The following is a 26,884-nucleotide window of genomic DNA, read 5'->3' as shown; positions in this document are numbered from 1 at the left end:
GAGCACTGCTCTGTCCACAGTGCTGGTCCCAGATCATGCTGTGTAATGACTGTTTGTTACCAAGTTGTTTTTGGATGCTTTTTTCCAGATTGTGAACAGGCACGGTCCCGAGGCAGACAGGCATTTACTACGCTGCCTATTCTCGCACGTGGATTTCAGTGGCGATGGTAAAAGCAGTGGCAAAGATTTCCATCAGGTAAAGTTTGCACTGAGGCAGCTGCTTGTTAGTGTTGCTTGTTATCAAATCCTGTTGCAGATTTTTCTATTAAGCACAAAGGGAGGTTGAAGATGGTAGCTTCAAGCAAAATACTATTATGTCATTCAGCTTTTCAATTGGAAGCAAATGTTGGCAGTCCTCTAGTCTGAGGGCAAAAATTGTTAATATCTGACTCTTAAAATACCTTCATCTGGAAAAGCAGCTCAAGTACAATTTTTCTTCTTACCACGTACAGTGCTCTACTTCAAAAGCCTGTATTTGTCTCTTCAGAACTTTGTCCCAGTCCACTAACTGGTTTGTCTGGTACTGGCTAGTGTTTTTCATCCTTAAGCAATGTTGGCACAGACTTTTTAGCACACAAGTAAGAACCAAATATTCTTAGATCCTCTATTGCGTGTGTGTGAATGAATTGCAGAAAACGAAATGTTGTGTGTTTGCAAATCAGTTTTCTTTGCCATTTTATGCAAATGTTTGGTCACTTTCTTAATCTTAGAGGGAAAACCAAACAAAACCTGAAGTAAACTTGACTGAAAGGAAATTAGTTAAATGAGTGCTGATGAGAATTTAGGCACTTGCAAGGCTTAAAGGTTTCTTATATTTAATGATACTGCATTTAGTGAAAAGCAGCAGCTTTATTGTCTTGTTCTGTGTTGAAACAATATGAATGTTCAAATTTTGTTCGTTCCAGACTCAATTTCTGATCCAGGAGTGTGCGTCGCTGATTACGAAACCAAACTTTATCTCGACGCTGTCCTACGCCATTGACAATCCCTTGCACTATCAGAAGGTCTGTGTGCTTTTTGAAAAGGATCCTCCTGTTTTTCCCTTGTGTTTTTCCTATTGTTTTTTTTTTTTTTTTTATGGCTAAGCTCAGTTGTGTTAAAATCTTCAAAAATTGAGCTTGGTGGAAGTTCTGTTTTGTTAAACTGAGCTAGTTACTCAGTCACTCAGAGTAACAAAAAACTAATTTTAAAAGCTTAATCTAATGTTAGTTCCTGATGGCTTGTTTCTGGCAGACGGTACCAAAATAAATGATCAGTGCTCATGTGTTTCTTTCAGTATGAAAGCCATGATGGGGGTTTAATGCTGAAATAGATTAATAGAGGGATATGTGGAATAAACTTTTAGTCTAGACGTATCCAAAAATAGCTCTAGAGATGCTTAGTTTACCAATACAGGCTTTGTGTTAACCTACAGTAGAGCAGTTAATGAAATTGAAGACCTTTAAATGAGCTGTAGTTTTCCTGCTGCATGACAAATGAGACTAATCATGGAGACTAATCATGTAATCAGCTCTATTTAACTCTTCTTACCTATTTCAGAGTCTAAAGCCTTCACCCCATTTATTTGCCCAATTGAGTAAAGTCATCAAATTAAGTAAAGTTCAAGAGGTAGGTGTACGTTTTATTTCCAAAATATTTCAGTGTTTTATGACTGAGCTTGTTGGAAAGGATGAAGTCCCCTTACTGTGATGGTTGTTTTTCTTTGTAGGTGATATTCGGTCTCGCTTTACTGAACTCTTTCAGCTCAGATCTACGAGGTTTTGGTAAGTGAAGCTTCCAAGCTATTGCAGCAAGAGCGCCTTTTTTCTTTGTAAGTGATGGACTTTCGAGGTGGATAGGTGTTTGCATGCATCACCTTGCAATCAGGGGAGCTACTGAAGTCGAAGAGCGTTTCGAGAGAGTCAATACGTAGCTTGGTCATCTTGTCTTATATGAAGGTGGGGGTCCCTTCCATCAGTGATGTGCTAGATGATGAATCAAGTTCAGATATTGTGATATCTTTCAGCTTTTTAGCTGTCCACTAATACTGAGCTCAGGGCTATGGATTGTGAGGTTTCTATTTAAGTTGGAACTCTTGCAGCTTGTGGGAAACGAACTCTGGGTAAGAGAATGGTACTTAAACTAAAATGAGTCTTTATCTTGAAAAGAAGTTTCAGGTTTTGACTTCAGTTTCTTTTGTGTTCTAAAGCTGCCCAGTTCATCAAACAGAAACTCCCGGATCTTTTGCGCTCTTACATTGACGCGGACGTCAGTGGAAATCAAGAAGGTGGCTTCCAAGATATTGCAATAGAGGTCCTGCACCTTCTCCTCTCCCATCTCCTTTTTGGGCAGAAGGGAGCGTTTGGGGTGGGACAGGAACAAATTGACGCTTTCCTCAAAACATTACGTAGAGGTAAGTGTGGTGTTTTTCTGGAGCCTGACTAACTGCAGGTTCTGAGATGGGCTTTTGTAACTTACAGTCAGTGCAGACTGCTGAAAGGGGGGGGTGAGGTTGAGCTCACTAAATCTTCACAACAAAACTGGAAGAAAAATACTGTTGTTTTAGCATATTTCTCTTTCGGTGAGCAGTAGCATGAGACAACCTCAAGGCTTTTTTTTTTTTTTTTTTTTTAAAAAAGTGTTTTGATAAATAAGCAAAGTAAACGAAGGGAATATGCTAGTGTGTTTGCTTGTGTGGGATGGCACAGCTTCACCTGAAGTAACACCTGTGCTGGGTCTGTCTGGGATGGAGTTAATTTTCCCTGCAGCAGCCCATACAGTGTAGTAGAAAAAACTTGAGCTCCTTACATGGTAAGGAACATGCATTAAAGTCCACATATTTGAATGGGTAAGTTGTGTTTATATTAGGTGCAGATCTATGAGGAAATATTAGCAGAGCAAATGAAGTGGTTTTGAATAAAAATAGTTAATTTCCTGGAATCTACCGTGGTCCCTGTGTGATGGCAGGGGATGCTGACAGTGGGCTATGAACTGGTAGCCTCTTCCTTTCCACAACAAGACTGTTTGCTGTAAACCCTTCAGAATGAGCAGGACTTGGGCTCAGGAGCTAACTGCATTTAACACAACACACTGCTTGGTTCTGCCCAGGCCTGGAGGACGTCACCCTTTGTGCAAAAGCAGAATGTTTCTTCTGTTTAGGTGTAACTTCTTAGGTCGTGCTTTCTTTAATGCTGATTAGTGGTTATCTTCTGTTATTCCTCTCATTTTGCTTTGGGAAATTGGGAATTCTTCTCTGAATGGCCCCAAAGGGTATGGAGGTATTACACATCATCTTAAAGATAATGCTGCGTAAGGAAGGCCTGCCCATGAGTTGTCTTTACTCTGCTGCATTCCACTGCGAGTAAAACTCCTACCCACACCTCTGATTTTCTCAGGACTGTGTCTCCCTTAAACTTTGCTTCCCTGAAAGGAAGAAAGGAGTATTCTCTCCTTCCATCCCCAAATTTCACACTTGGATTGCTGGACATCTTAGGCTGAGCACTCAGTAGCAGCTCCTTAGTTTCCTAATGCTTCTTGATTTGGAGGAGAGCCTTGCTTTACTGCTGTATTATTTCCTGCTCTGCTTTTTTTTGGATAACTGCTGTTAGTGGCAATCTAGTTGTAAACTTACCACTGCAGCTGCTAGCCTTTTTTGGCAGCTGCAGTGTGAACCTGTATTAAGGTGTAGCCTATTTTACATTCTTGTTCTCTAGGAATATTTAAGTGCCAGTAGAGAATTGGTAGATGGGATGGAGGAAGGCTCTGAGTGCTTTCCAGGTACCTGCAGCAGCAGGGAAGTTCTAGTAGAGCGCTCAAGTTATTTTGAATAGTCACTTGCATGTAACTGGTGTTGTGGGTTTTTGACACTGACTTGGGTTTTGTTCCTCTTGCCCTCAGATTTTCCCCAGGAGCGTTGTCCTGTGGTGCTTGCACCACTTCTATACCCTGAAAAACGGGACATTCTAATGGACAGGATCCTGCCTGATTCTGGAGGGATAGCCAAAACAATGATGGAGAGTTCTCTGGCAGACTTCATGCAAGAAGTTGGCTATGGCTTTTGTACAAGGTTTGTAGGAAAACCCAATTTCTTACGTGGAATCGATCATCTTGGGTGGTGGTGGTTTTCTTTCTCTTCCTTGAGGCAAAAGGTAAAGAAAAAGAACACTTTAAGTACTAAAATAACTAGAAGTATTATGAGGTTACCTGCTTTTATTCCTGTTTTGTGTCTTGCTTCTAGCATGCATAGCGTATCTGTTGAAATTGTGTATGATTTTGTCATGGTAAGAAATGTTAGCTAAAGGTATTCACCTTCCTTGGGAAGGTTTGAGAAGGATTTGACCAGCATTCTTTTTTATAAAAACAGGAAAGTCAGATAGGCATAAATTCAAACTAAACCCTACTAGACCTGAAGGAGAACTGTTCTTGTGACAGACTCCTGTTAGTTCACTGTCCACATGAAACAGAGAAGAACCAAAGATGATAATCTCTCTTTGAAGAGAGCTGACCAACAGCAGCTTTCTGTTTGTGTTAGATTGTGATGGGTGTGGTACACTTCATAATAGTGATTATTTGAAGCTGTAGGGTATAATTATGGTAATGAATTGCTGGTGATGAAGCAGAGTATCCTGACATCATCTTCGGTCTGTGCCTGCTTAGGCTTATTTTGGTAAAAACACAGCTGCCTTAAACTTCCCCTGAATTTGTGTGTATATTTGTAGAAATACTTCACCCACATCCTCACGACAGTATTCCATGCTCTTGCTATCTGCCCCTACTCTGAAATGCTTTATATGCAGCTCTAACTGCACTTGCTTGTGCTGCATGAATTGGGCTGTCATGTACAGAGCTGTGGGGACTTGCTGGGAGCGGCATGCACAGTGCTACACAGCTTTGCACCTAACACAAATAGTCTATTACATGGGTTATATGCATGTGAGATTTGGAATTGTTACCAGAAAAGTAGAAGCAGCTAGACCTAAGCTAGACTTCTAGTGAAGAGTTAATTAGAATATACTAAAAGCTTTCATACTGTGCATCTGTTACCTTTTCAAAAACTGAATTGGATTTATTCATGCAGTTTTTAGGGATCAATGAGAGTTCTCTGATACCTAGCTAGCAGGAGACTGCAAACGTGTGGCCAGTTTTGACTTAGGTTCAGCCCTCAGTTTGAACCTAACATTTCTTAAGGGAAGATTCACTTAAGAAGCATAAGCTAGGAGAAATAAATTTGTGTTCTGAAAGACTTTGGACCATGCTGAGGAGGTGATAAGATCTCAAAGATAGTATTAACTAAGCTTCTGTTGATGTGGTGGAATACAAACAGGACATAAATGTGTTCAAGGTATTGAAAATGAATTCGTTAGCATGTGCCTGCAAATAAAACATACTTGATCTGTGCTGAAGCTGCGTAGGTATTAACTGCTGGCCTCTTTAAGTGTTAAAGTGAAACAAATATTGCAAAAAAAAAGTTGAGTTTTAAATTTATTTTTTTTAGAAAAATAAGTGTTTAAGCCTCTGGTAATTGTTTGCTCTCTTGGTTCCTTGAATGTTTTTGCTACTGACCTCTGATCAGAAACACTGTGGCTTGTATCAGGTCAAGCTGCATATTTTCAGTTTACCTTGTCAAACTGGTGATGTGCATTGCTGAAATGTGTCGTTGGAGCCTTTGTTTCACTTTCAGCTAGAAGAAAACTTCAGTCTTTGAAGCTCTGTGTCATAGATAAATACTTAGAAGTGCTTTTAACAGCAAACACTGCTAAACCTACCCTGTGTTTTTACTTTGACAAGGCATAGGCTGTCAAATGTGTCTCACTGACTTAAGTCTGCCTAGCTTTGAATTAAATACACAGCACTGTATGCTTCGTGGAAATAATTGCATGGACTTTCTGCCTAAGTTGTCTTGTTGCTTACCTTAGAATTTGTTGGAGCATTTGACTGATACAACTGTGAAGCCCAGTAAATTGTCATATTTTACCATTTGCGATTAGTTTCTCCCAACAGTCTGTGCTTTAGTTCTTATGGCTTTTTGTGCCACAGTGAAACCTGCTTTAGTACTAAGGTCTGTCTGTTCTGTTGCATCTTAGTGTTGAAGAATGTCGCAACATAATCATGCAGTTTGGTGTCCGGGAAGTCACGGCTGCCCAGGTTGCCAGGGTTTTGGGGATGATGGCTCGAACTCATTCAGGGTTGACAGATGGTATTCCATTACAAGTGAGTGGTCTGGGCGGGGTGGGGGGAGAGGGAATGTGTTTTTTTAACTGAAAATTAAGACTTGCTTTTATTATTCAACATTTATCCTTTTGTTCTCTCGTAAATGTCTTGTAATACAGTTTTGAGTGAGGGATTCTTAGAACTGTGTAACTGGCGTCGTTACCAGGCTGAACCTCTGTTTCTCATTTAGTGCAGAGAGTTCTAGTGGTTAGTGGTTTCTGAGACTTGGTGTTTTTCAGCTGGTATTTGACTGGGTGTATTTTATTTGCAGTCTATTTCGGCTCCTGGCAGTGGGATTTGGAGTGATGGGAAGGATAAAAGTGATGGAGCACAAGCCCATACCTGGAATGTGGAGGTCTTAATTGATGTTCTTAAAGAGTTGGTAAGTTCTGTGAGCACCTTGGCCTTGAACGCAGAACATCTGAAAAAAGGATGTGGCCCAGTGTGAATATGAAGTGTTTTTTTAAAAGCTCCTAGCAGCCTGAATGCCTTTGAAACTCATGAATACAATTGTGCTGCTGTGCTTAAATGCTGTCTTTTTCCCTTTGAACAAGAGTATTTTGAGGAATTGTGAGAACTAAAAACTACTTGAATGGCTAAGTGGGTGCAACCTGCAATTCATTCCACACTGCTTGCTTCCACGTGCTCCAGCATGTGTTGTCTGAGGGGTTTTATGTTTGAAGAATTTATTTTCAACAGTGGAAGGAGTCTGTACGTCACGCACCTTATTTTGCAAAGGTTCTAACTGCAGGCATTAAAATGAACCAAAATATTTTTGTAGCTACTCATTCCAAACCTCTCCGTGCTTCTTGTGCATGATGATGTTTCAAAAATAGAAAAGCTTTTCCACTGCTTTATAAGCAGCAATTTTCATAATTAACACAGTGAAACACGAATACCATTTCCTTTGCCTACCGTGTATTGGGTGAGTTTTCTGTGTGGTCCCTCTAATCTACAAAGGAGCTGCTGTTACGTTTTTTTTCCAAATCATTTTCAAAAAATACAGCTAGACTTTTCTACATGATGTACCAGTATCTGAGTCCCATTGTGCTGTATAGATGACAGGTTTTGTGTGCTAATGTAGGTGTACTATTTTTATTCCTAGAGAGCTCTGTACTGCGTCTACCTTCTGTTTCCTTTAAGGAAACAGCTCTAAATTTTTTTCATTCTATGGAAGCATACACATAGCGTGTAAGCTACAGCTGCAGTTATTAGCACAAACAGCGTGAGTTCTCCTGTATGTTCATTCTGTTATCAATGAAGTATTGTCTGTTCTTCAGGCACTTCATGCTTTTGTCTAACTTTCCAGTTGTGTAAGCATGCCTGAGCCCTTTCTTACACATCTGACGTGGTCCACGTTTACCCTGTGTTACATCAGCTTGTCAGGAAATTGATACTGACTGCACAGTGAGCAGTCAGTATCTATCTTTTTGTATGTGGTGCTCACCTATCTTTGGAAGGAGAGGTCTGTTCTGTAATTGCCATAGTTCCCTCCAAACCCCCTCATCCTGAAGGTTTTATGCTATTGCTGAAAATCTAATAGGTGCTTGCAAACACTTGCACTGTAAATCCTTCAAATGGAAAACAAGTTGTGCTTGGCAGCTGGTCAGATCCTTCTGTTTCTTGTTGGAGGGCATATGGAAGCCTACAAAAGGAATCAGTTAGTATGCTAAGAAAGGAACTGTGCTGGGTGGATTTTTGGGTGTTTGTTGGTTTTGGTTTGTTTTTGTGTTTTTTTTTTGTTTTTTTAAAGACTTGTTAAAGAGAGGTTTAGAAAGATGAACAGCTACTGGCTGTGGTGCTGGGGGAGGTGAGATTCGCAGGCTGGTTTCAAGCAGTAACTTGCATTGAGTTCTCAAAACTATCTAAGTTGTGTTTTTTAAATCAAATTGCCTTCAACTAAAAGTTGGGAGGATGTTAAGCTGAGCAAAATACTGACGAAGTGGGGGTTCTTACAAGAAAGTACCAAAGATTGTAATGCTAAAGGCTAACTGGTCCCTTGTTTTTTCTGGATGCAGAATCCTAGCCTGGACTTCAAAGTAGTAACCTATGAATTGGACCACCCAGGATTTCAGATTCGTGACAGCAAGGGCCTGCATATTGTGGTGTTTGGCATCCAGAGAGGCTTGGGCATGGAGGTTTTTCCAGTTAATGCCATATACAGACCTTGGAAACATGCAGAGGGCCAGGTAGGTTTACCAGTGTTTTGTCTGTGTCTGTACAAAACTTAAGAAGTTCTTGAATTTCACAAATGGCAGCTGTGGATTGGTAATGTGCATTTCCAGACAAGCCATGGTTGAGAACATGGTTGCATGGTTACACAAAGGCTAGAGCTCTGCAGAGCACTACAATGCAGGCAGGTGCCCTGGGCACACGCTTATTTATCATGCTCAGAAACCGTGGGAAGAGTAGTTCTTATGCTCTAGTGAAGTTCAGTCTGGTGTAAAACATGCTTATAGTCAATCTTGGCTCATTTCTACTGCCTTGTTGGTTTGTGTTGCTCTCAGAAATGTCCCTGGATGTAGTGGAAAGGAACCTGTAATTTCAAAGACCTAAACTAACTATTTTTGATATCTCTTACACCAGCTCTCCTTCATTCAACATTCCCTCATAAACCCTGACATCTTCTGTTTTGCTGACTACGCTTGTCATACTGTTGCCACAGACATCCTGAAAGCACCACCAGAGGATGACAATCGAGAAATTGCCACATGGTAAACCTGCTCTCCCCAAACTGCTTTTCTTACCTAGATTTAGAGTAAGACAACTTACCTGCTCAAATGTGACTTTACCTTCATGCAACATGATATGTCTGTAGCTCTGTGTACATTACAGTTGATCGGCTGTCAGTATTTTTCAGTGTTTGCTGGAAGTTTTCACGTTAGAACTTCCTGTGTACTTCCATAATATCTGAAAATGTTTTGCTAGTTGTTGCTTTTAATGGAGTCTTCTGCTTGTCTGGAGAATTTCTGCCAGTGTATTTTGGTGAATCCAAATATATGGGGGGAGGGAGAGGGATAGAGGAGATAATTTAAATCTTTTTCCAGGATGACGTTAGAGAAACGTGTTCCACTTACATGAAATAAGTCCTGGGATTTAAATAATAAATGTATAGAGCTATTGCTCAGTTATTGCACAAAGCTGAGTAATATGACTCCTCGAGCTGACAATTACAGCTTCTTTTAATATAGCTTGTAGCTGATTTCAATGCAGATATTTGTTTCTATTCCTGTTGTACAGCCTGATTCAAGGAATTAAGGATAGGAAAGATGGTCAAAGTGGGAGAAGGTAACAATGTCTATATCTTTTAAATAGACAACAGTAAAGTATCTTCAGATTTCACAGGTGTGTACTGTCAGGTTTAGAAAAAGTTTGTTTTTCCATCTTCCTTAAAAGAATAGTAAGAGCTCTTAAGCTATTAAATTGGTGTAATTTTTGTTTTTGTCTTCAAAAAAAGAAAAGTTACTTCTCATATATAAGAATATTCCTGTAGGCTTAACTGGATTTGACAGGAGCTGCAGTTTCAGGCTGCTTGCAGCGGGTGTTACTTTATGTAGTCTTGCAGTTGATGCTACAAAATGTTTGAATCCAGGATCCTGTAAGCAAACTACTTGTAACTTTAAGGGGGGCTTGTCTGTTTGTTTTTTCCTTTTGTTAGGAAGAGCCTGGATTTGATCGAATCTCTGTTGCGATTGGCAGAAGTGGGACAGTACGAGCAGGTTAAGCAGCTCTTCAGTTTTCCTATCAAGCATTGCCCGGATATGTTGGTATTGGCCTTATTGCAGATCAACACTTCCTGGCACACCTTGCGCCATGAACTCATCTCCACGCTCATGCCGATTTTCCTTGGCAACCATCCCAACTCAGCCATCATTTTGCACTATGCATGGCATGGACAGGTGAGTGTTTTCACTGGCATTTAACCTTTGCTTAAAATGTCAAGTTTGAGGGAGGGACAGAAAGCCAAAGGGGGAGAGACAGCCTGGCACATTTAAAACGTAGAAACTTTAAGCGGTAAGAGAGGAAATGGTTCAAAATAAGATACCCTCTGTCTTCTAGCAAAGTGCATTGGAGACTGTTCTAGGTATAAAGAAACTGCATGTAACATAATTTGTAGTGAGAGTGTAGTTTTCTGAAAATTTAGGACTGGCTGCTGCCCTTCTTCAAAGAGAACTTCCATGCTGAGAGAAGGCAACTATGCATATAAACCCTATGTTTTTAATGGGCAAATAAGTAGTTTTTTTTATAATTTGCCTTTCATCATGGCTCTCATCACTGTGCTCACTGGTAGTTAAGTAAATACAAGTCATAGGAAGAAGCTTAAGGCAGAGGAAGCCTCTAGGGTGGGAGGGGAATCTGCATGAGAAAATATATTGCCCTTTCAGGTACAGTGGAGTTGATGATACAAAACTTGACTTCAGGGGTTCTTGGTCCATATTCATTGCAAAGTCATGGTTGTTCACTAGCTGAAGTGCTATGGATGTTACGTTTTCTTGGTATTAATCTTTAAACTGCAGAATGGGGGTGGGATAGAAGTGATGTGTTCTTTGCATAAGGTCTTGAAATGGCAGAATATGCAATTTTTCAGCAGGCTAGGCTCCAAAATAAAGTACAGAGTGATAGCTGTCATGTGACAGGGTGCTGCTCTACAGTTTGAGGATGTTTGACTTCCTCAGATGTGGGAACTGAAAGCAAAACCCTTGCTGCCAGCAGAAATTTACTCGAATTGCACTTTGATTGCTCATGTGTGAGCAAAGAGCTAGATGCTGGTTTTGCAATGTCAGGCTGTGACATGGCAGCTCTGGCTTCAGGCAGCACATCAGGCAGAACGTTCTGTGATTCACATATTCCAAGAGCTATTTCTCTGTAACTGAGAGGAATGTTCATCGTTCCTTTAGTTGAACTCCTGGATAGTTTTATTGATCACATGCTAAGAGTCCAACTAAGAAACTAAGCTCTAAACTGAAGAGTAAATGTTTGTGTGTTAGGCTTTAGAGGTAAGATACCTACTAAATGTTCAAATAGTTGATCCTTTTCCTAGAGGCATGAAGTACAATCCTAATTTAATTCTTCTTAGGGTCAGTCTCCTTCGATTCGTCAGCTTATCATGCATGCAATGGCAGAATGGTACATGAGAGGGGAGCAGTATGACCAGGCAAAATTGTCACGTATTCTTGATGTGGCGCAAGACTTGAAGGTGAGTTTTGCAAAGCACCATTATTATTTTCTGTCTGGTGTCTTATGCAGACTTGCTCATCTTGTAACAAAGGCTAAGCTTAACTTGGATGTGACTAATTTAGTAAGGATTACTAAGAAGCAGTGTAATGGAACTGCTTGCTATATGCATGTACTGTAAATCCAGGAAGAGCTTCAACTGTTTTAACCTTGAATACCATTGAAATGGGAATGTAGACAATATCCTTCAGACATTTGTTTGAAGGAGGCACCACTGAGGTTGATGGAATGGGGGTTTCTTGAGAATACTGCTATTTTTCAATCGTTTACACGTTCACAAAAGAGACTGGAAGCTACATCTGACTTCTTAAAGGCCTTTATCACTTCTAAAGTTAGATGCAAAATAATTGGGTGTCCCAAAGTGCAAGAGCTTCAAATTAGTTTTGTTATATCAGTTCCTGTGTTCAAGGATGAACGCTGATCAGATGCATTCAGAGTGGCTCTGAAGTGGTTAAGGTCTGTTGGCAGGGAGACACTGGGTTATTCTGACTAATTCTGTTGCAAAATTGTCTTGGTAGTTCTTGGCCACTTACTGGTAGATTTTCATACAGAGGAAAAAAACCATAAGCACAAGGTCTCTTCAAGAAGCCCACGCAATGCTTTCAGATGAGAGCTCTTCCTTCTTATTTGTGCCACGAGCAAACTGTGAAGCTGATAGTACCAGTCTTTTTGTTGACTACGAAAGCACAGCAGGCTGTGATAGGGAGGCTTCTTTATTAAAAACTATATGGGGATTAGGAAGGAGAAGGGGATATCCTTGTGTCTTCACTAGTAGTCTTCTGATTTTTTTTTTCTTTAGGCCTTGTCAATGCTGCTAAATGGTACTCCATTTGCCTTTGTTATTGACCTTGCTGCACTTGCCTCTCGACGGGAATACCTCAAACTTGACAAATGGCTCACAGATAAAATTCGGGAACATGGGGTAAAGCAGGATTTTTCTTTTTATTTCTGCATTCTGTCGGTGACTAGCTTAAGTCACTTTGATAATCTTATAAGAAGCTTTAAGGTTGTGGAAAGTGTCCATGGTCTGATAGTTCAACGTTTTCACTGAACTATAATAGCTTAGCGTGATTCTTCCCACGGTACAATTGCCAAGTTTGAAATAATGGCTTGGATGTGGTTTGGGAGATTAAGCTGACTTGTTTTTCCTCAGGAGCCCTTCATCCAGGCCTGCATGACTTTCTTAAAGAGAAGATGTCCATCTATCTTGGGTGGCCTTGCTCCGGAAAAAGATCAACCCAAAAGTGCTCAGCTTCCTCCAGAAACCTTGGCGACTATGTTGGCGTGTCTGCAAGCTTGTGCTGGGTAAGGGCAACGTTGCTTAAGCCTGAATGTTATCTGCTTGAAGCCTGCTTGCTGGCCTCGTACTGCACGTGTTCACGGCTGGTTTGGAGTTTCTTAGGGGTTGCTGAGAGTTATAAGAGGCAGGGCTGTGACTTGGACAAAAAGGAATGTCCAAAAGTCATAACTACAGAATGGGGCAGCATCATGGGAAACAATGATTTTATAAAGGGTTTTTTGATCATGTTAGGCAAATATGTGGTTGCTGCCCTAGCAGAGAGGGCTAATGCGCTCCTTATGCTTAGAAGAGAGGTGGAGATTGTAATGTAATTGAGACTGAAACTAGACACGTAACTTTGCTTGTTTTTACTTGAAATACCAACTGTCTCAAAGTAGTCAAAGGATGGGAAAATAGCTAAGGTCTTCTGCAGATGAATTTGTTTAGCTAAAATCCTGAAGGAAATAGTGTGGGTCCTAGAGACCTGCCCTCTGCGAGAGGGAGAGGCAGGTTACAGAAAGACTAAAGCGAGCCAAAAGTGGACAAATCAATTTTAAATAATGTTTTAAGTAAAAATGACTAAATGTTGCAAAATATTGGTGGTGTTGCTTGTTAATGCTGTCAGATCAAGGTGGTATTTGACTGCAGTAATGTTTTGGAGTTCCCTAGGCTTAACACAGTGTGACACATGAGCCAGAGGGTCTGGAAGCTGGAGAGGGGGCTGGTTTTGGTGTTAAATTTTGACACCTAAGGAGTCTGGCATACCCAAGCGCATGGTAGCTGGTCTAAGGATTATGTCGTTATGCAGTGATGTCTTGACAGATAGAGGAAACAGATGTCAAAGTGTCAGATGATTCCGAGCTTGTGTAAACAGCAAGGAAACAAATACCAACATTGTGATTGCTGCCTGAACTGCAAGGGAATTTCAGGCATCCTTGTAAGATTTTTAGGAGAAAAGGTTCTCCTAAACAAAATTAAATTTCAAGTCCTATTTCTGAATTGTTACTGTCTAGTCCATCTTCTGGACTGAAAAAATGCCTGTTACTCCACGTACATCATCTCCTGGGACTACAAACTGGACTGAAATTCCAGTATTTTGCATGTTGCCACGTCCAGATTTTAGAGATGTAATAGTTAATTGTAGACTTGACTTGCATCTAATGTCACTGTGTTCTGAATCTTAATGTGTTACCAAGTTTTATTTATTCAGTTAATCCAAAAGCTAGCAGTTCTCCACTGGCACAGTTCTCTCAGCTTCTGGTTTCTTTTTATAGCCGCTTGTATTCCCATTTATGCAAGAATGTGACCTACTTGCAGTCATTTTCCATGAGTTATTCTCTTTAAGCCTTAAAGAGAAAACGCTTAATTTCTTTCAGATAGCACTCACTTGGATTAGTTTACATTTCAGTCACAAATGGAAGCAGGCATTGGAAAGACCGGGAGACTAAAATCATAGTAACATTAAATATGTCTGGGAGGGTGCTTCTGCTTCACCACCTGAAGTTTGCTCCTGGGGGTAGTTGATTTAGGAGTCATTTCCTTCAGTTAAGCTGTAGGTGGGACACTTTTTAGCCCCTGGGACCCGTTATTTGTGTTGATGCAGTTTGTGTAGTGCTGCTGTGGCACATAGCAGCGAGGCTTCAGAAAGAAAGAAGCATTCTTGTTATTACTTAGTGTTTTTCAAATGAAGCCAGGGTGGTTTTGGCACCGCAAGCTGCCTTACTGACTGAGGGTGTGATTTGGTAACCAACTGCTTGTGAAAAGTCCTCCCCCCAGGGATTTGCAGCGAGGTGAGTGGCAGCAGGACCTGCCCATGCCCAGCACAGTCGGTTTGGCAGCACTGGTGGTTCCTCCTCACTCCCGGCCTCAGGACAGGGCGATGCTTCTGGCCGCCTGTGCCTAAAGGAATGAAGAGGCATCCTCCCTGCTTGTGCATCAATACCTCTGTAAAGAGATGAGTGGTGGTAGGAATGGGCAGAGGTAGAAAATAGGAGTGCTAGTGGTGCTCCTGGCTTGTATGGGTAAAGCAGAAAGAAATCAGAAACAGTAAAGAAATCAAAGAAATTGAGAGCAGTTTTCTTTTTGTATAAATGGAAAAAAAAAAAATGCAAGAGATGTGAAGTTGCTCCATCGGCGAGCTGGAGCTTTCCTCTAGGCTGACACTTCTCTTCTCCTCAAGCTGGCCGACTGTGTTCCCTGACCCTCCTCATTACTCATCTTTCAAAATTGTCTTTTCCACAATTTTCCCTCAGTTCTCTTCCTGGAATGGCTCTGAGATTGGCTGACTGAGTATATTTTTACATAGAATTGAAAAAATGTGAACTTTTGCTTTAAGATCTAGTTGGATAAAGAAGCATGCCCCCCTGTTTACTACTTCACATCGTTTGCCTCAGATGCAGCTTTTGTGAAAACCTGCAGCTCAGTACTATTTAAAAAATACTGTGGTATATATCTTGACATACAGCAACGTCTCATGACATAAAAAGTTAATCTTTAATCTGTCTAGGTGGCAGGACAAAAAGCAAGTCGTTTGCTCCAAAGCATGAATGACCTAACTGGTCACCATAAGCATCAAATTGAGGATTCTAAAGCTGTGTTATGCATCGTGGGCTGCCCCGTGATCAGTAACCTCTAGCTGCAGCAGGTTGGGATCTGTCTTAAAGCACGCTGTGGTATTTGAGTGTCTGCTTTCCTTCCTGCTAGTTGGTCTCAAGCACATTATGGGGATTTGTGGTTCTGGGGAATTGGGTTGGAGGTAAATATGTGCCGTAAACTCTGAGCCTCCCTCATGCCGTGCCTCAGAGTTGTGTCTTCAGGTCTGGTTGCACCTTCTTGAGACAGAAATCCCTTCTGATTCCCTGTGTGGCCAGGCTGTTTCACAGGCCATATCTTAAATGACAGAGGGCAAGAAATATCTTGCTGGGCATTTATAGCAGATGTATGGCTTGCAAAGAGGAAACAACTATAAATAAATGCAGGTTTTGTGTAAGGAAGCCTCTCAGTATTCTTTAGATTCAGAAATGGTCATGCAAATATACACCTTTGTTTCCAAAGGACTTTTAAAGACTCCCCACAGATGATTAAAATGAAGTCTTTTGTCGATGGTACTTTACTGCTTTCACAGCTTGATTAGAAAACTTTTGGTTTGTTCACACTCGAGTCAAGGAGAAATGCAAAGTGTTTCCTTAGCTGAGCTTGCTTTGAAGGTGAGTTTCTGATCTCTTTTTGAAACCCACCCTCCCAGGCAGTTTGCTTTTCAGTCTCTTGACACTGGTAAGAGGATATAAAACATTTGGAGGAGCCAGCTTCTGGAGCAGTTGATGAAATGCACATTGACCTGCCTGGAAAGATGCCTGTCCATGGTAGCTCCCCAGCTTCTCCAGCCTGTCCCAGGACAGCTTTTTCCCACACTGTGTGGTGGAGCACTGGCTTGGGAGAACAAGCTGAAGCCCTTAACCCTGTGCAGCCTGTAACGGGACGGCTGCCAAAGCTGAGGGCTACTCAGCACTTGCTTTTCCTGCCCTAGTTGCTGGGATGGTTCTGCTTCCTTTTCCTCCTCATCCTGACATCCGTGCAGTGAAAAGCTTGTGAAAATTCAGTGAAAACGAGGAATCTCCAGATGAGTTTAACCCAGTTGCACAGTTACAGGAAGGAATTTGCTGCTTTAGTTGTACTCAGCAAAAAGGTAGAGCTTAAGAAAGGTGTAAATAGTTGGCTGTGTTTTCCACGAGTGAAATGTTAGTGTTGCATGGGTACGTTTGTGGTTTTAGGTACAGCAGCAGCAGAGCTGGCTTTCCATCCCCTTAGGAAGCCTGGCAGCCAGACACGGAGTTGTTCAGAAAGGTGTTGGCTTCCCTCAGTCGTGCAGTGCCTTCAGGCCTAAGTCTGTTTTGCTGGGTTTTGAGTCAACCTGTTTGAAAAGCAGAGATTTGTTGCCTCTGGTTAAATGCTTATTGATGGTCCGATGAATCGTGTCTGTCAGTTTACAGACAGATGAATTTTAGTGGAACTGGGGGGGATATTTAACTCCCATCGTTTGTGCGTGTCTCTGTAGTGCAAGCTTCTTAGTCCTGTCATATTTCTCTTCTGGAGAGACTGTCTAACGATCCTCCAAGTGGGAACAATCCTGAATGTTGAAGTCTGGGAGCAGGGAGGAGCCTCGAGGAGCTGATTTGACCAAGGGATTGTAGCAGAAGCTGTTGTGTGTTTGAATTCATGAGGCTGAGCTGCGTATAGCCTGTACCAAACAGCAGGCAAAGAGCGTTGCAGACAGTCTGTTCTGCCACGGGCTATTGAAGCCAGGTAGACAGATGCACATCCCAGCTTTCTCTGAGTCATTATTTGCTGGAATAACAGTATTTGGAGTTACTAAAAATGGGGGAATATGCTATCAGAGAATTATTATAGTTGCAGGTTTTTTTCTATATAAAATAGAGCTCATCCCAAGTGAAATGGCTGTAACGCAATTGTTGTGAGTGTGGTTTCTGCTGGGATTGTTTTGCAGCTTCAGTTTGTGAAATGTGGCCCTGTTTCCTGAAGGAAAGCAATCAGGGGCGTGAGTTTGGTGAACGCTGATGCCTCACTGTCCTCCTCCTCTGCTCTAGGAGCGTTTCTCAGGAGCTGTCAGAGACGATACTCACCATGGTGGCCAACTGCAGCAGCGTCATGAACAAGGCTAGGCAGCCGCCACCCGGAGTCATGCCAAAGGGACGCCCACCCAGTGCGAGCAGCTTGGATGCCATCTCTCCTGTACAGGTAGTAGATAAATCACAGCACGCTGTGGGTTTAGAAACATTGATTCACATTAGTTCTGCTGCACTATTTGAGCTCTTTCAGCAGGACTACGTAAAACATCATCTGGCTCCCTTAGTTTTTTTTTATGCTTGCATGTTTAGATAACTTCTCCTGTAGCAGATTAATGCCTGAGGGTTGTAGTTCAGAACTGTCTCTCACATCACGGATGTCTGTAAGAAATAAAGGAAGTATAGCAGGATGGGAGCACTGAAGAGTGATAGAGGTTTGGTATATTTTAAAATAGCTGAGGGTTTCTTTAAAGTGCTAAAAATTTCTAAGACTTTTGAGAATTAAGCACTGCCTTTGAACCTGATGTGTCTTGTTTGTAGCTTCACGGGCCAAGCAACAGTGCTAGAGCGTAAGGACTTGTTATAACTGGGGCTCTTCAGCTCTCAACTGAACTGCTCTTTTAAAAACAAGGTACATTTAAGTTACTCCCTGCCACTCATCATCCCTTCCTCCTCTGGGAGCAACACATTGCAGACAGATTTTGCTTCTAGCAACTACATTCATTGGCAGATTTTAAAATGGTGAAAACTTATTCACACGAATCAGTGGCAATTCAGCATTGAAGAATGTCTGAAGCATCAGTAGATTATGTAAACTCGATACAGAGAGCAGTATCCATGTGAATTGTTACTTTATTGAAGTTGCTCATCAAATGTACCAAATATCCTGGCAACCTGCTGCATATAACTGATGTGAAGAAGTAGGGCAGCAGATGTGAGTCTGAATCCATGCCATCTTTTGGATAGGTAACAGTTTTCTGCAGTTCCTGGACAGGAGCTCTTAATTTATTGCTATGTCTGCTGGTACTGTGCCTTCCCTCCTACTCATCACCCAGATCTTAATGGCTTTTATTGGTGGCTGTGTTCTCAGGTGTTTAGCTATGAAAAGTGGACAGTCTGGGATCCTTCAGACAGTTAAATATTCTGTTAGCCTGATTAAGTCTTGGTGAGCTCTCAAACCGCAGAGCTTAAACTGCTCTAGCACAAAAATCTACACACTGCTTTTTGTGTTTACTGTTGTGTTATACTTAATTAGAAACTAGGGAACAATCAGCCTTTCTGTAAAACCTTTGACAGAGTAGGATTTTATGGGATTGCAAAGGAATAAGTGAAATAGCATTCTATAGACAAACAGCCTTTTTGGGGTAATCTGGATGACTTCAGAATTTAAAGTGACCGTGCAGAAAAACTCTTTTCAGGATGTTTTAATATGTAAGCTGTCTTCATACAAAACCTGCAAAGAGTGAGCTTGGTTGCGGTCTGTGTCTGTCTGTGTATAATCTTCCCTTTTTTCATTCAGATCGACTCGCTTGCGGGCATGGCATCTCTTAGTTTAGGTGGCTCAGCTGCTCCTCATACCCAGAGCATGCAAGGCTTCCCTCCGAACTTGGGCTCTGCGTTCAGTACTCCTCAGTCACCAGCAAAAGCGTTTCCCCCTCTTTCCACCCAAAACCAGACAACAGGTTTCAGTGGCATTGGAGGACTCTCTTCACAACTTCCAGGTACTGCTGTCTGTGGGGTGTGTTTTGTAAGACCGTTGTCAGTGCTGTGGCTGGAAAGACTGGACAGGCAGCGGTGTTGTGGGGGAGGGAGTCGTACAGCCCTTACTCCTGGGTCACTGCTGAAACAACATTTTGAAATGTTGCAACTGCAGTAGATATAAAATTTGAGAGTCAAGAGGGTTTATGTTTTAGATGGATTTTAGCTGCATCATTTTAGGCTGGGACAGAGATAAGGAATTGCTTGAGGAAAAAACTGCTTGATACTGGATAGTTTGGAGGCTGCGTGGCTCTGAACATTTCTTGGAAACAGCAAGGTGCTGAAAGTGATACATGCGTACGAGGAAGGGTGCAGCTGAGATGACCGATGCCTTGTTTGCTTTTCAGTAGGTGGTCTTACTACGGGTAGCCTGACTGGTATAGGAACTGGAGCCCTGGGCCTCCCTGCAGTGAACAATGACCCATTCGTGCAAAGGAAGCTGAGCACATCTGGACTGAACCAACCTACATTCCAGCAGAGTAAGATGAAACCTTGTAAGTGGTAGTGTTGTCTGTGACTGTGAAGTGTGACTGTGGTCTGCAGTTAATCTGCATTTCCTTTGGGGGTGGTGTGGACCTGGAGGTGACAAATAGTAGAAACGTGGCTCATGTACTGATGGGCTGGAAAAGGTGCTTCTGAACTTCTATACTAGCAGCTTGCCAAGTAGCTGGGAGGGGATTTAAGAAGAAAAAAAAAAAGCTACCAGAGTAAATATAAATGTCAAGGAATTGCATGAACAGTCTCTTTCTATGTCCTTTTTTTGTTGTGCTGTGTTTTGAACAAAAGTGTTACCCTGCTTTTTGGAGAGTTACATATTTGTTGTAAGAGGGTGTTCTTTGTTTTGTTTGTAACAAAGTTCATCAGAACTACCTGGGTAAGGTCCTGTTGTAGGAGACCTGTGAATTGGGCAACACCACTGGAAAGAAATAAGACTAACAGGTTGATGGGAGGAATATGATTGTTTTTTTCTTTTTTCTTTAAAGAATGATTTGGTCCTTAAAACTGAGTCATTATCCTTAGCGTATTTATATCTCTAAGTAAGTTCACAGTGAAATGTTGAAGCAAACAAATGTTCTCTTTAGGAAGTCTAGCCATATGCTAAATCTTCCCCCTTGCTGGTGTTACATACCTTTGTTGTCTTTGATAGCTGCTCCATAAAAGTTGCAGATGTCCATAGATGTACAGTGAAGGCAGCTTTAGTGACCATTGTTTTTTCTTTTTGGGCTTGAGCGTTCAGTATAAACTTGTTTGAAGCTCACTGGCTGGCCTGAAAGTCTGTGTGAAAGTTTGTCTGCATGTTAGTGTTGTGTAGCATGCTTTATTCTAGTCTGTTTTACATTCATTTGGTTTAGGTGTCAGTTGAGGCTAGCTTGGGTTGCAGTGGGTTCTAGGAATACAATAGTATGAGGCTAATTCCATCTTCAGGATTCAGTTCTTTTGCAAAAGTGTCTTGAAAACAAATTTTTGAATAAGAACTCCTGTCAACTAGAAAGGTTAAGTAATTGTTTTTTATGAGAACTAGCAGGCTTTGTATAGATTTGTGGAAGAGTTGAAAAGGACTAGATGAAATCCTGACCCTTTGGAGTTGAAGGTAATGCCTGTCCCTTTTTTTTTTTTTTAACAGCTGACTTATCTCAGGTGTGGCCAGAGGCTAACCAGCACTTTAGCAAAGAAATAGATGATGAGGCAAACAGCTACTTCCAGCGTATTTATAACCATCCACCACATCCGACCATGTCTGTAGATGAGGTAAGTTCCGTTCTGTAGCAGTTGCATCACCTGTCTAGAGACCTATATAGTTGGTGAACTTCCTCATTACATCTAACTTTTCCATCCTGTGCACTGAATTTTTTAGCCGTCTAACTTTCCTAAAATGATGCAAGTCTCACAGGTGGCAAGACTTCAGTATGGAGTGGAAGCTTGGATATTCAAAATAAGTGCTTAAGTTATGCTTACGCTTTGGATGTATTTAAAGTATATAAAAATGACTGCAACTTCTAAATATATAAAAATGTCCTCAATTCTACATTATGATGACTTTCGTTGTAACCAAACCATGAGTATCGAAGCATATCAGTTTGATGTGCTTGCTCTCTGAAGTACTTCAGACTTAATTTAATGTATGTATGTGGTTATAAACTATAGGAAAAATGTAAATTAACGTTCAACATCTTCCAATTTTGAAGCAATGAGGTAGGAGGTAGCAAGAAATTTTATTTAAGGACAGTTACTTAAAATAAAGGAAACAAAGCTGAAGTGTAAAGATAAAGCTAATTGTAGTGATGTGGCATCTACTGGCTAAAATGAGATTTATTTCTTGATGAGACGTTTACTTTGCTGTTTGGTTTGTAGTGCACTCTACCTTAGCTACTTGTGTTCTTAACCTGTAGATGCAGAAGGGCTGAAATAAAGCAAATCTGGTAGTAACAGTTTCCAATTTCTTTGCAGGTCTTGGAAATGCTGCAGAGGTTTAAGGACTCCAACATTAAACGGGAACGAGAAGTGTTTAACTGCATGCTGAGGAATTTGTTTGAGGAATACCGTTTCTTTCCCCAGTACCCAGATAAAGAGCTGCACATAACAGCCTGCCTCTTTGGTGGGATAATAGAGAAAGGACTGGTTACTTATATGGCATTGGGCCTGGCCCTGCGCTATGTTCTTGAAGCCTTACGAAAGCCTTTTGCATCCAAAATGTACTATTTTGGTATTGCTGCACTAGATAGATTTAAAAATAGGTGAGTGTTTTTTTGGTAATACTCCCAACAATTTGTGCAATGTCTTGTTAACCTTGAACCTGCACTAGTTATGCACTACAGGATTGCTTATATATATTAGAAATTTACATATATCAAGTTCAGGGTTACCTTTAATAAATGCTGAGCTGAAACAAAATGGTGATATGCTAGGAAAGGGGTGGCTAGGTTCGTTTGAAATCCAAGTATTAAATTCAGTATCTGTGTAAATATGGGACAAACTGAGATGCTGAAACTTAGTGGCCTCCCTTTATAAAAATAATTCAGGGAAGTGTTGAGTTGCCTGAAGTTGTCAGCTTTTTAGAAATGGAGTGGATATAAATATTTTTAACAGGTGCCCTCTGATAGTGCCATTTGCACTACTCATTAGTAAAAAGACTGGGTAGGAACTAAGTTTGGGTTTGAATTTGAATCTCCAGTATGGCATCTGGATCGTCTGTTACTCAGAATGCTCGACTTTAACTTTGTCTAAGATTATGAAGGGTATTACTCCAGTGCCCAAATCTTCCAGAAAGTCAATAGCTGTGGGTTGGTGACACACATAAAACTTTCTCACAAAAAAAAAAAAAAAAACTTTCTCAAATTCTTAATTGGAATGCATGCAGAGAAAGCTCCCAAGGCAGACTGTAGTTGTGGCAGGATTGTTACACGCTGGACAAAATGCACACCCATTTTTGGAGGAAGATACTTGAAATGTATTAAAAAGTTCCTTGGAATTATTTAATGACTAGAAATGTGTGGACTTGCAGCGTGGATTCAAAAGCAAGGAGCGTGTTACCTCTTGCCCTATGGTATTTTGTCTGCTCTAAAAGCTGCTGCTTGCAGCATTCAGAGCTGGATATTGTAGCTGCGGATTTAGCAACAATGAATAAAGGCATTGGAGGCTGACATACTTGAGGTTTAACCACCACCTTGCTCCTTCTCTTAAAAACCTCTTTAAGGGGGACCTGAAGATTTTGCTCTCACTGAGTAGTAATGGTGTAGCATTCAGAAGTAGAATTATAATAATCAGTGTGCCTAGGTGAAGCTTTCGTCTTTGATGTTAAGGGCACTCTCATTTGCTGTTCAAAACAGTGAGCCAGTCTACAAATCACTTAGCAATAATCTTATTGTGAAAGCTGAATATAAATGCAATTGTGTATTCAGTCAGAAGTATAGAGATTTAGGTTAAGCTGGATTGCTGTGAATTGACCTTGTGTTTTGCTCTTAAATGAATTCATTTCAAGGGCTTTTGTAACAAAAACTGCTTTGTAGAAAATGTTGTTTATAGCACAGCTGCTGTGAGCAGACCAGAACTAATTCTGATGCAGTATGGGAATGACATACCAGTGTTAAGTTTATATTGCTCTCTAGTATTGTTTCTGATCAGGGTTAACGCTGCTGACTAACGTGTATTATTTCTGACAGATTGAAGGACTATCCCCAGTATTGTCAGCACTTGGCTTCTATTAGTCACTTTATACAGTTCCCTCATCACTTACAGGAGGTGAGTGCTTCACGTTGGTGCACTGGCTTTCTGTGGTTTTGAAATCTTTTGAACAGATTTGCTGTTTTCCATTGGAGAAATGGTTTAAGCTGCCACAGTTTTAGGTAGTGCACGTGCAGAGAATCAAATGCCCTTTCTTGAAGTGTGAAGGTGGCTGTTCAATACCCTTCTGTTCCTGTAAACCTGCTGGGGTTGCTTGCAGTGAAATAGCTGCTTGAGTTTAACTGCATGATCAACCAGGACACATGGTCATGCACATAGATTTCAAAGTGCTTCCATGGAGTCACATTCCAGTCCCTTAAAGATTTGTGCTTTCTCTGTAAAATAGAGGGTATTCAGAGGTGTTTATACTTTCACACTCAGACCTGATAACAAAATCCAGATAAAGGCAAGAAAAACTTAATTCCTGCAGGTTTGATCAAAGTAATGGAAATACCCTGTAGTTCAGAGAGTAAAAGTAGTGTTGATCATGCGGTGTCTGTCTTTCATGGGTAGGAGATATACAGAAAAACTAATCCTAGTGGCAGAGTTTGGGAGCATAATCTGAATAAGAAAAAAAAACATACAGCTTGTTCAGTGAGACTTCATCTACCCGAAACTGTGAAGTTCAACAGCAGTCTCAGCTTCACTGGTGCATTTTGGATTGTGTCCCTGGAATGGCTGTTTGATGTTACAAATACCTGGGTAAACGCATTTAAGTGGAGAAAAAAGAAAATCTGCTGCAGAATTCCTTTACAGGATTTAAAAACTGTGGTTTTTACTTATTCATTATGAGCTTCAGACTACCATTTTTATGTGGCTGCAGGGATCCTTGGGGGGAGGACTTCTTCCTGGCTTTGTAGCACGTTTTTGGATACACATTTTTTTATGCAGTCCCCCTGTTTTGGTCTGTTAACCCTGCAGGAATGGGATTTCCTGGGTAGTGCTCTGTAAAATGTTTTAGGATGTTGTGTCTCTTGACACTAGATAACTGCTTGCTGAGGTCAGGGGTAGAGCTTCTGGCCCTTCTCCAGAAAGAAGGGAAGTAAATGGTGCTAAGGCATGCCCTTTATAAAGGGGCTTGATGGTATTTTGCAGATTGTCTTAATGGCGTTAGTGTTAAATGTTTGCTGACAATCTTTAATACTTCATACTGCTCGTGCTAAAACTTGTTCCTTATTTACACTGCTGTATGTGAATTCCTGTGTGTTTGTTTACCCTGTTGTAGTACATAGAATACGGACAGCAGTCTAGAGATCCTCCTGTGAAGATGCAGGGATCAATCACCACCCCTGGAAGTATTGCACTTGCCCAGGCTCAGGCCCAGGCCCAAGTTCCAGCAAAAGCTCCTATTGCTGGCCAAGTCAGCACTATAGTAACCACCTCAACCACAACCACTGTTGCAAAAACCATCACAATCACTCGACCAACTGGAGTCAGCTTCAAGAAAGATGTGCCGGTAAGCATTCTGTGACTTCAGAGCCCTCACAGGAGATGTAACAGTTAAGTTGTTGATCTGGACTGAGTACATGGAGACAAAACCCCGTTAAATTTCTGTACCGCCAGTTTTCAAGCCGTAGTCCTGTTGCTCGATATTTTTTTTGTCTAAAGCATATAACCTTTTCAGATATGACCCATGCTTTTGTATGGATGCATTTTAATCAGGAAACTGTGAAATTACTTTGGCATAGCAAGGTGGTTTTCTTGTGGCTTTAGTTAGCGAGACAGTTACAGAATTAATTTCTCTTAATGACGTGCCATAGGACTCCTGAAGCAGTTGCATTTACTATCCTGCCTAAGACTTGAGAAATGATGTCTGACCTAGCAGATTTAACTGCATTAGGTTTCTCAAATCTTAAGTCCCTTATGTAGATGTAACTCTTAACTACCTGTCAGAGTTAATGCAGGGCTGACAGATTGATGTATGGGTGCTTCCACAGCGTGGAGCATGTTTGATCCCGCATGTACACTGAGGACACGTAGAGCTGTGACTGTAGGGTAACAGATGTACCAACAAGTCAAGTCTGTCTTGCTTGCTGGTGCTTCTCTTAAAAGAAGCTCCCTGAATTAGAGGTGGAAGTCAAAAAACAAAGGTCTCAGATAAAGCTGTGGGATTCCTCTCTGCTACTTTAGTATTGAAGTGCTCTTGGAGACTTAAAGTTGTACCAAGTACTGCTTGCTGCTGTACTGTCATGTTCTCCAGACTAACTCTGTGTGCAGACTGCTAGCATGATGGGTGCCATTGGAATGGCACCTACCATATATGAACAGAAGTGTTAGGGGTTGATCTTCATACAGCAGAGTTGTTTTGCTGAGTCTTGATCATCGTAGAGTAAAATTACTTCAGAATGCTGCTAAAAATGCATCAGAGGCAGTAGATATTATGTGAAAAAGCTCAATTCTTTTTCACTTGACAAAATGGAGTTAAACTGTCTTTTGATGTTACTTCTAGGTATTGTCTGTTCTTACCTTCTTGTTTTCCCTACAGCCTTCCATTAATACCACCAATATTGATACGCTGTTAGTAGCAACAGATCAAACTGAGAGAATTGTGGAACCTCCAGAAAATGTCCAGGAAAAAATTGCTTTCATCTTTAATAATCTGTCTCAGTCAAACATGACTCAGAAGGCAAGTATGGAAGAACACTAGTAAAAATAATTTTAATATATTTCTGGAATTCCATTCTAAAGTGGTAGGTGACGTTTCTCAAAAAATTCCAACTCATAAAATTTGGAGAAAAAAAAAAAGGGAGGGGAGTCACTCATGGAAATAGTTCCATCGCTTGTTGTTTGAACCTCTTTGAACATGCAATTTTTCAGGGAAAAGAGGGACAAGTGAAAGATTCTTAATCTTACTCAACTTGTACAAGTCACCTTGTTTTCCTATAGCCAGATATTTTTGCAGTAAAATACTAGTTTTGTGTTTTTTTTCAGGAAAGTACTTCTAGTAGACACAAGTTTGTTCAAACATTCATGTCATAAATGGGCAGGATACAATTTGATATTGCAGTTATGCTGCTAGGTTCTTGCATTTCAAGCTGGAATTTGGGGTAGCTTTCTGAACTTGTAGAAATTTGCAGTACTGCTGCCATATATGATATCTGTCTTACGGGCAGACTGCCTTAACATGAGCTACTGACAGCCCTAGATTTTGAAGTTACCTGCTATTAAGATGGGAAGTGGAGGGGAGAGAAACTATTGTGCCTCACTTACTTTATGATTAAGTCCTCACTGGTTGACCGGATCTTTGGGTAATGAAATACTGATTTCAGAGCTGTTTAAAAGAAAAACAAACAATAGAGGACCCCATGAGTTTGTGGTCCTCTTCTCATATCTGTTGTGGTGTGCTTTTTCTCTCCTGTGGAGACAGGTTGAAGAACTGAAGGAGACAGTGAAAGAAGAGTTCATGCCTTGGGTATCGCAGTATCTCGTGATGAAAAGAGTCAGTATTGAGCCAAATTTTCACAGCTTATATTCAAACTTCCTTGACACTCTTAAGAATCCGGAGTTTAATAAAATGGTTCTGAATGAAACTTACAGAAACATCAAGGTGAGTAGTGCAAGATTTCTAATACCTTGGGTAGATTTCAAGACTTAGAGGTGTGCTGTTCTCCTTAGAACA

General features: G+C 41.0%; 1 protein-coding gene across 5 annotated transcripts in view; it reads left to right on the top strand.

Moving 5' to 3' along the window:
- The window catches only part of CNOT1 (CCR4-NOT transcription complex subunit 1), a 58,004-nt gene that overhangs the window by 9,797 nt on the left and 21,323 nt on the right, over window positions 1-26,884 (top strand). For 2 of the 5 annotated variants that reach the window (XM_084294589.1, XM_084294591.1), the window contains exons 3-25: window positions 89-196; window positions 906-1,004; window positions 1,540-1,608; window positions 1,709-1,763; window positions 2,189-2,392; window positions 3,877-4,045; window positions 6,063-6,189; window positions 6,461-6,571; window positions 8,208-8,378; window positions 8,776-8,903; window positions 9,848-10,088; window positions 11,267-11,386; window positions 12,224-12,346; window positions 12,578-12,729; window positions 17,308-17,458; window positions 18,806-19,007; window positions 19,392-19,523; window positions 20,669-20,793; window positions 21,493-21,779; window positions 23,205-23,283; window positions 24,491-24,721; window positions 25,751-25,891; window positions 26,633-26,812. In XM_084294589.1, coding sequence (XP_084150715.1) covers window positions 89-196; window positions 906-1,004; window positions 1,540-1,608; window positions 1,709-1,763; window positions 2,189-2,392; window positions 3,877-4,045; window positions 6,063-6,189; window positions 6,461-6,571; window positions 8,208-8,378; window positions 8,776-8,903; window positions 9,848-10,088; window positions 11,267-11,386; window positions 12,224-12,346; window positions 12,578-12,729; window positions 17,308-17,458; window positions 18,806-19,007; window positions 19,392-19,523; window positions 20,669-20,793; window positions 21,493-21,779; window positions 23,205-23,283; window positions 24,491-24,721; window positions 25,751-25,891; window positions 26,633-26,812 — 3,405 coding nt within the window. Of the gene's footprint in view, window positions 1-88; window positions 197-905; window positions 1,005-1,539; window positions 1,609-1,708; window positions 1,764-2,188; window positions 2,393-3,876; window positions 4,046-6,062; window positions 6,190-6,460; window positions 6,572-8,207; window positions 8,379-8,775; window positions 8,904-9,847; window positions 10,089-11,266; window positions 11,387-12,223; window positions 12,347-12,577; window positions 12,730-17,307; window positions 17,459-18,805; window positions 19,008-19,391; window positions 19,539-20,668; window positions 20,794-21,492; window positions 21,780-23,204; window positions 23,284-24,490; window positions 24,722-25,750; window positions 25,892-26,632; window positions 26,813-26,884 lie in introns of all 5 variants that reach the window. The other 3 variants (XM_084294587.1, XM_084294590.1, XM_084294588.1) reach the window with 2 other exon arrangements.

This window comes from Netta rufina (assembly GCF_964035555.1).
Source record: "Netta rufina genome assembly, chromosome: 13".
Lineage (NCBI taxonomy): Eukaryota > Metazoa > Chordata > Aves > Anseriformes > Anatidae > Netta > Netta rufina.
This window is presented reverse-complemented; position numbering and strand designations above follow the sequence as displayed.